The sequence below is a fragment of the Oryzias latipes genome, chromosome 9, assembly GCF_002234675.1.
Source record: "Oryzias latipes chromosome 9, ASM223467v1".
Taxonomy (NCBI): Eukaryota; Metazoa; Chordata; class Actinopteri; order Beloniformes; family Adrianichthyidae; genus Oryzias; species Oryzias latipes.
In genome coordinates, this window is record NC_019867.2 from 31,661,025 (window position 1) to 31,669,957 (window position 8,933).

Here is an 8,933-nt window from a genome sequence, read left to right on the forward strand (position 1 = left end):
TGGGTGAGCTCTATGGTAGTAGTCCAAAACAAAGACAAGCTTAGAATCTGCATCGATCCAAGCAACCTGAACAATGCTATAAAGCGAGAGCATTGTCCCATGCGCACAATAGAGGAAGTTGTGTCGACAATGCCCAATGCCAAGGTCTTCTCGGTCCTAGATGCAAAATCAGGCTTTCTCCAGATTGAGCTAGATGACCCATCGTCGTTCCTAACAACCTTCAACACACCCATTGGAAGATTCAGATGGTTGAGACTACCATTTGGTATCAAATGCGCTCCTGAAATATTCCAGCGCATTATGGATCAAATGCTAGAGGGCATTGGTGGAGCCACAAGTGTGATGGATGACATCCTCATAGCAGCGCCAACCCTAGCAGAACACAACAAAATTCTAAAGCAGGTTGTGCAGCGAGCCACGACTTATAATTTGAGGTTAAACTTCAATAAATGCCACATTCGTCAGTCAGCTGTGCCTTATGTGGGACACTTAATAACAGCTGATGGGCTAAAACCAGACCCAGTGAAAACTGAAGCTGTTAGGTGTATGCCGCCCCCTACAGACAAGGAAGGTGTCCGACGGTTCCTGGGTTTTGTGACATATCTGTCTAAATTTATTCCGAACCTCAGCGAAATCGACGCACCACTAAGGCAGCTTACAAAAAGAGATGTGGAATTCATGTGGCAGCCAGCACAGCAACAAGCCTTTGAGAAGCTCAAGGATGTTTGCACGAACCCCCCTGTACTGAAGTTCTTCGATGTGTCAAAACCTGTGGAAATATACTGTGATGCAAGCAGCACCGGACTGGGAGCTGTGCTGATACAGGACGACAGACCAGTAGCCTTTTCATCACGGTCAATGACAGATGCAGAGACGCGTTATGCGCAGATTGAAAAGGAGATGCTCTCCATTGTCCATGCCTGCACCAAGTTTCACCACTATATTTTTGGAAAACATGTCACAGTATTTAACGACCACAAGCCACTCGAGGACATCTACAAAAAGCCGCTGCTGTCCACACCACTGCGTATCCAAAGAATGCGCTTGCGACTTCAGTGGTATGACATCACAGTCAGGTACAGGAGAGGCAAAGATATGGAACTGCCAGACACGCTGTCTCGAGCTCAATTGTCAGACAAAACACCAGAGGCAGGAGGTCTAGAGTGTGTCTCCATGATCAACTTTCTGTCTGTGAGTGAAGAGAAATACACCGAGCTGCAGACACGAACTAACAATGAACTGAGTCTGCTCCAACAGGTCATTCAGCATGGCTGGCCGGAACACAGAAGAGAGGTGCCGACCCCTGTGCAGCCATACTGGGACTCAAGAAGTCAACTAGTGGTAACAGATGGCATTGTCTACAAAGGTATGCGTATTGTTGTTCCCCCCACCATGCAAACAGACATGCTTCGCCTCATACATCAGTCCCACTTGGGAATGGTGAAAAGCAAACAGCGTGCACGCGAAGTGTTATACTGGCCAGGTATGAGCGCCGAGATTGAAAACATGATCAGAAGCTGCCCAAAGTGTGCTGAAGTGCAAAACCGACTCCCCAAACTTCCTCTAATGCCAACAGAAACACCGGAACTTCCTTTTGAAGTAGTTGGCTCCGATCTGTTTGAGTTTGAGGATAAGCATTACATCGTACTTGTGGATTATTATTCAAAATTCATTGAAGCAGACAAGCTGAAAGATCAGCGCAGCAGCACTACTATTGAGGCACTAAAAACTCAGTTCAGCAGGCATGGCATCCCTGCCATCCTAAGAACAGATAATGGTCCACAGTATACATCAGCAGAGTTCAAGGAATTTTGCCAAAGCTATGGAATCCAGCACAAAACATCATCGCCACACACTCCACACTCTAATGGTGAGGCGGAAAGGGCAGTACAAACTGTTAAAAGACTGTGGAGCAAAGCAAAAGACAAATATCTCGCATTATTGGACTACCGCACAACACCACTCGAGTCTGTAGGACTGTCACCTGCTCAGCTGCTAATGGGCAGGAGACCTCGCAACAACTTACCTACAGCCAGAGCACTGCTCAAACCCACATCCTATGATTCCAATAAAGTGAAATGGTTACTAGACAAGACAAAACATATCCAGAAGCATTACCACGACAGAAGAGCGGTCAGCACCAAGCCAGAGTTACAACCCGGAGATGAGGTCAGGATGGCGCCACACCCTGGAAACCAAAAATGGTCCCCAGCAGTGGTCGTCCGACCACACAGTGCTCCACGCTCCTACATTGTGGACAGTGAGGGCAAGCTGTTCCGTCGAACCAGACAGCATCTCCGCACGAGCACAGCTGCTGCCAATATATCGCGCCATACCATGCCCAACGAGGAGCCCTGGTGTGAACCTGCAGGGACGCCAGAAGCTAAGGAGGAGCAGTGTGCAGTGGCACCCTCAGAGCTACCATCTCAACCTTCAGTGGTTCCCCAGTGTTCTACATCACAAAGGAGCGAACCATATCGCACCAGACGTGGCAGAGCTGTAAAGCCACCTGATAGACTAGACTTGTAATCCGGCTACATCCAGTGCCAGATAGTATTCAGGGACAGACGTGACGCAGACGTCTGATGGAAGTGAAGTGCTGGTAACCTCTCCTTCCTAGATTAGTTCATAAATGCTGGAAAGCTTGTTTATGATTATTATTTATGTTTTGTTGGGTTATTTCAGAACATTTGAGCTCCATGTTAGAGCACCAGGACAGCCTTTAGTTTGTTATTGTTGATAATCGTATTTATGTTTTTTTTTTATAACTGAGAAAAGGGGATGTAATGTTTGGTGAATCAAGCTATTGCTTTGTAATGTCCCTGCCGCTGTCCGTAGTTCTGATTTACGACTGTCGCAAAGCAGTATATAAAAGTACGTCATCTGAACGGCTCCCTCGTCTCGTGAATGTTTCTTATAAACCTTACCAGCAGGAATTAAGATACATTACACAGGTACTTCCTGTTTTGGTACCAGAAGGGCGGAGTCACTCAGTCCAGTTCCTGTTTACTGTCAATGGTAGCTTGATCTCAGCTGACGTCCCGCTCCAGAACAGGAGGGGGCAGCAGTGAGTCTGAAAGTCAACGAAACCCACGAAGAAGAGAACGCGGAAGAACGACACAAGCCGGACACGATGGCCGTGAATGAAGGCTCCTTCTGCGCTGTTTTTGACGCTAAACGCACCAAGTATCTGTTTTCCACCCGCAGGAGCGAGGGGACTTTCACCGTGAGGTAAGGATGCTAGCGATGCTAACGGGGTTTAGCCGCCGCGGGGGGAGAGCCGAGCTTTCTTTTTTTTTCAACAAACTTTATTGAACACAACGAACCAATACAAAACAGTGCGAAACAACAACAGGAAAAGAACAAGCCGGGGTTTATGATTACATTTTAAACAAACACACTGAAACTGACGCACAGATCGAGTTTTTTAATGGCCTTAATATTGTCAGATTGTTTTATTGTGTTTATGTAATGTTTGACCTCATTGATAGACAAAGATAGAGAAAAGAGGATTAAATTGCTGAAAATTTGGATTTTTGATTTTGCCATTTGCATAGAAATAAAAAGAGGTTAATTTTGTTCCTTTTTATGAGATGGACTATGGGTGTAGAGATCAGAGCTTTCTCCTCACAGATGTTTGAAGCTGCCCCTTGTTAAAACAGCTGTTGAAGTTTACATGCGAGGCCAATGTCTTGGTGGAAGACTCCACACCTGAGAGCTGCAGCAGCAGGGGGAGTGGTCAGGACACCTGCCGACAGGTGCAGTGCCCTCTGGGTGGAGAGAGCAGACAGCTTCTGTTTCAGTCGAACCTGCTGGTCAGAGAATTAGACTGGAGGCTTTTCAGTAAACATGGTTTATTTAAGGCAGGAGAGGCTCAGTGTTGGACACCCCCCCTAACCGCTATGATGTCATGCAGCCTGACAGACGCAGAATCTGTGTGGAGGTCGGAGCTCTCGGAGGACGCGCTGACTCAGCAGGTAAGCGTCCGCTTCCTTCCTTCTGAATCTGACCACGACTCTAACGGGATCTCCTCCCCCAGAGACGGAGGCTGGCCTTCAAATCTGCTGAAGATTACATCCTGAAGTTCAGGTGAGAGTCCCCCCCCCCCCCCCCTGCTTGCCAGTGGCATCAGGAAGCCATCCTGACTTGTAGCTGCCTCCCACAGGGCTTCCTGCCGGAGTGGCGACGTGACCGCCGTGGTGCACGGCGCCACTGCAGATATACATGTGGGAGCCGACTCACGGGAGCCAGCTTTGACCCTCCCCAGGATGGAAGGCCCCCAGGCCACGGAGGAACTGCGGGAGCTGCTCTTCTCCATGGCGGACAGGCTGGCACAGCAAGGCAGGGACCCGTTCCTCTGGAATCCAGAGAAATCGCACCGTCACGTCTCACCGCTTGATCACGGAAACACAAAGACGCCGTGCAACGGCTGTTTAGAAAACACGCTTACCTGAACTCCCACGACTCCATTTGTTTGTCTTGCAGGTGAAAGTCCTCAGGTCAGTCCAATGAAAGCTCACCACAGGTGGTCATCAGGTAAACTGCTCTGAACCCTGTAATTCAGCACGCTCTATTATAAAAGTATATGCGGGGGGATAGTGGTGCAAACAGCGTCTTAACAGGTGCTGCACAGCAGCACGCTCATGCACGGTGACTGCTGCACAGCAGCACGCTCATGCACGGTGACTGCTGCACAGCAGCACGCTCGTGCACGGTGACTGCGGGACAGCAGCACGCTCATGCACGGTGGCTGCGGGACAGCAGCACGCTCATGCACGGTGACTGCGGGACAGCAGCACGCTCATGCACGGTGGCTGCTGCACAGCAGCACGCTCGTGCACGGTGACTGCAGGACAGCAGCACGCTCATGCACGGTGACTGCAGGACAGCAGCACGCTCATGCACGGTGACTGCAGGACAGCAGCACGCTCATGCACGGTGACTGCGGGACAGCAGCACGCTCGTGCACGGTGACTGCGGGACAGCAGCACGCTCGTGCACGGTGACTGCAGGACAGCAGCACGCTCATGCACGGTGACTGCAGGACAGCAGCACGCTCATGCACGGTGACTGCGGGACAGCAGCACGCTCGTGCACGGTGGCTGCAGGACAGCAGCACGCTCGTGCACGGTGACTGCGGGACAGCAGCACGCTCGTGCACGGTGGCTGCGGGACAGCAGCACGCTCGTGCACGGTGACTGCGGGACAGCTGCACGCTGGAGCCATATTCGAATCATCTTCAGCGGCATGAACGGAGCTTCAGGCTTTGTCTGTTCTGGGGGGTCCTGGGAGACCCTCAGACGACATGAAGTGAAGGATGTGTGCTCTTCTCTGCAGAGCTGGAGGCCAGGCTGCAGCAGCAGAATGCCTCTTCATCAGTGACGATGAAGAGGAGACTTCCCGGAGCTTCACTCATCAACCCAGGAACGAAAAAGTAGGACGAACCCGTCAGCCGAGTTGGCGTCGCTGTGACCCGTCTGAATGCAGGCCGTCTGGGTTTTTGCAGGAAGCTGCAGGCGACTGGCGTGGCTTTTGACGACGCATCTGAAGACTGATCCCCCTCATCACCCCCCCCCCCCCCCCCCCCCCACCGCTGCAGCAATAATCAATGTTCCGATTTTTACCCGGCAACAGAGCGTCTTTTAGGATTTGAATGAAATCACTGTTTATTTACTTTAATCTGCACATTTTTTTAAATCACCTGTAGATTCATGTTTTAAATGCCGTTTTTAAATAAAAATAAAAATCATCAAAAAGAAAAGCCTTCACCGCTGAAGACGGGAACCTCGCTGCTCTGCTGAGGAGGGGACCAGGCTGTGGGTTTGAGTTCCTCACTGATGCCAGGCGTCCAGCCTGAAATGTGATCAGGAAGACGCTGCAGCTGATGGGGGTCTGAACGGGTCAGACGCTGCACTCCTGCTCCGCCTGTCCTCATATTTAAACACATTCCCAGCTCTTCAATGGGAGAGCAACACCTTTGTGGCAGAAGAAGAGGCTCCTCCCATTACAGCTTTAACCCCGCCTCACCAGGCGCCTCTGAACCTTAGTTTTTGCTCTTATTAACAATATTCAAGCAGAATACAATACAAGCAGAAAAAAAAGGAAAAATTGTCAAAGACAAAAATAGAAAAGAAAATTCAAAAAATAAATAGAGACTACAGATATTCCAGAAGTCCAAAATTCTTAGATCTATTATAAAGATTAACAGCCAATTTGGGTCTTACTTGTTTTAGACATGAGAAGAATGTTGCCCCTCCAAACCTCAGTGACCAGAGTTTAGGATCAGTGTGAACGCTAGAACTGTGTGGAAGTCAGAGTCGTCACCTCAGGCTTCAGCCTGGAAGTTCCTCACTGTAGGCTTGAGGTCGACACCAGCTTATTCCCTCCAGGGCGGACCTGGTGGTGGAGCTTCAGGGCGTCTCCTCCCTCACAGCATCCCCCCTCTCTCTCTCCTCTGACGCTCATCTGTTTGGTGTTTCTGGGCCCAATTTCAAGTAGAAGCCTCATCACAAACATGAATGAATCAATCCTTTGGATCTGACTCAGATGCATCCGTTTTCATCACACGAGCACACAGCTTCCCTGACAACATTTTCCCAAATCCAGGAAAAAGACTGAGAAGCAGAAAATGCCGTTGAGGATAAATGATCCCAAAGCTTTGCAAAGTGGGGAGACAGGAAATCTGTGCAACAAATTGTCATTAATATGTGCTCAGCTTCTGCAGTGTGTTCCCTCAGAGAGCGGAACTGACTGATAAATAAAATGACAGTTCAGGGAATATGACTGGCCACCATCAACCCCAACAACTGCAACTCCCCCTGGCTGCAGCCTGCAGAATGGCTCAACGTAGTGGAATACTGAAACGCTGAGGAATGTGAACATGCTGTGGAATGTTAACCCCGCCCATGCTGAGCCCGTCTTCTTTGGTTTCACAAGTTTCCATGTGCAATTTGCCACCTACCAGTTTTAAGGAGTTTTTCCTTACCGTGAAGGGGGGGGGGGGGGGGTCTAAGGGCAGGAATATCAGTTTAGATTAATCTGTTTTGTTCAAGTTTAGTATTAATCCTAATGCATTCTTTGTATTCATGATCCCTTTTTCATTGTATGTTTACCTTGAGACGTCTGTAATTCGAATTGGCCCTAAATAAAAAAAAATATTTAATTGAATTAGAGAATTTATACAGTGATTGCTGTCTTCTTATGCCTTTTACAAGTTTCCATGTGCATGCATTAGGGAGTTAATACATTTTGTCTGGCCTCACGGACTCAAAAAATAACTCATTGGATGAACTCAATTTAATTGTGGGCAGGATTTCCATCCAATTAATATGAGTGACCCCACCTCAAAGAAAATTCTTCCATGTAACGAAATATAATTGAGTTATTCGAACTCAATTTTAACAAGAAAGGCAAGGGAAAAAAAACTATGCAACAGCAGTCTGAAGCCAGCCTCAAACTCAGAACCTCTGTATGTTAAGCCCGCTAATTAATCCACTGAGCTAATACTTTTGTGACATCTTAAAGCCGCCGGTATAAAAAAAATAGATTCATTATTTACACAATTGAGGCTCGTCGTGTATCGTCTTATTGGGAGAAGCCGAGTTGAAACGATTTCATGCCACAGTTTCGCTTTTTACGTGGAAAAAACGAACGAAAGTTTTCACTTTTGAAAAGTCGAAGGATTTGAAGGACCAAAAGTCATACCAGGCATTAGACGAAGGAGTTGAACATTTTAATAGCTGAATAGTTAAAATAGGTGAAAAATTGTAGCCATGAGACGGCAAAAAGAATAAATAAAGAGAAACAGGGAAACAGCATTCAACAGCATGCCCCTTACTTGAACTCAATTATTCTGGATTACTGGAGTTATCGGGGGAACTATTAATACATTTTGTGTTAGGTCAATTATATGTAGATACATTGTTTTAAAATATATATTTTTAAATAAAACAAACACAATTTTATTGTGTCATACAATTACCAATGACACAAAATGTGCTCCACTGATTCTTCCCCTTTCCTGCAATCACAACTGCACTGACGAAGGTGAATCAAATGCACGGGCTCAACGTGGGCGGGGTTAACATTCCACAGCGTGTTCACATTCCTCAGCGTTCCAGCATTCCACTACGTTGAGCCATTCTGCAGGCTGCAGCCAGGACCAAAGGAACAGGCATTTGCACAGATGGACACCAGGGGGCGCTCCAACGCCTTGTTTTGCACTGAATTGATGGTGATTGTGTTTGGGTTCAGTTCAAACCCATTTTTCTCCCCAGATCCTTGCCTGCTTAGACAGTGACTGTGATCCACGCAGCAGGCCGCTGATGCACAGCAGTGCTCGTGATGCTGCAGCAGCACGTGTGGACCTCAAACACGATCCCCTTGGGTTCAAACAGCAGCAGCTCCACCGGCGAAAACACCAGTGTGGACCATGGAGGAGACGCTCCACACTCCTGCAGCCAGACTCAATGAGCAGGAAATGTGGAGTCCAACGTTCAGAGACCAGCAAACGTCCGCCTGTGCTTTTAAACCGGGTTATCCAACACGATCCCAACTTACTCTCGGTTGTTTAAAGGTTTACATAAACAACCGTCTTCATGGTATCAGAAAAACAAAAACTCTTCAACATAAAACCTTAGTTCTGGGATCCCACCAGGTCACATGGTCAAAGTATGATGGATGAAGCCTTGAAGATGTAAAATCTCTGAGAAACATCACTGCAGAGAATTCTATTCTATTCTGTTCTATTCTATTCCATTCCATTCTATCCCAGAAACGCTTGCTTGCTGAATTCGACTTTTCCTACTACACCTGAACGCACCGTCGTGAGTGGGAGTCTCCTCCCACTTTAAAGGAGTGTTTGTTGGCGCGACCAACTTCAACTCCCCGCAACTTCCAACTCCACCCAGATCACAGAGCTCGCCCCCGAGCTG

At 48.1% G+C, this 8,933-nt stretch overlaps 1 protein-coding gene and 1 long non-coding RNA gene across 3 annotated transcripts; one reads left to right on the forward strand and one right to left on the reverse strand.

Moving 5' to 3' along the window:
* The first annotated feature begins 3,089 nt into the window (after nt 1-3,089).
* paxx (PAXX, non-homologous end joining factor) lies at nt 3,090-5,592 on the forward strand. The gene is made up of 7 exons (XM_023958873.1): nt 3,090-3,231; nt 3,917-3,977; nt 4,040-4,089; nt 4,166-4,341; nt 4,486-4,536; nt 5,338-5,434; nt 5,507-5,592. The coding sequence occupies exons 1-7, from the start codon at nt 3,134-3,136 to the stop codon at nt 5,553-5,555; spliced, it is 582 nt and encodes a 193-aa protein (XP_023814641.1). The 5' UTR covers nt 3,090-3,133; the 3' UTR covers nt 5,556-5,592.
* On the reverse strand, nt 4,243-8,931 carry LOC111947940. Of its 2 annotated transcripts, none has more exons than XR_002873911.1 (3): nt 8,822-8,931; nt 4,451-4,553; nt 4,243-4,357 (listed from the first exon to the last, which is right to left on the reverse strand). It is a non-coding gene; the product is annotated as an uncharacterized LOC111947940 (long non-coding RNA). The 2 variants fall into 2 exon arrangements; XR_002873910.1 differs by lacking the exon at nt 8,822-8,931 and adding an exon at nt 6,225-6,337.
* Between the last annotated feature and the right edge of the window lie 2 nt (nt 8,932-8,933).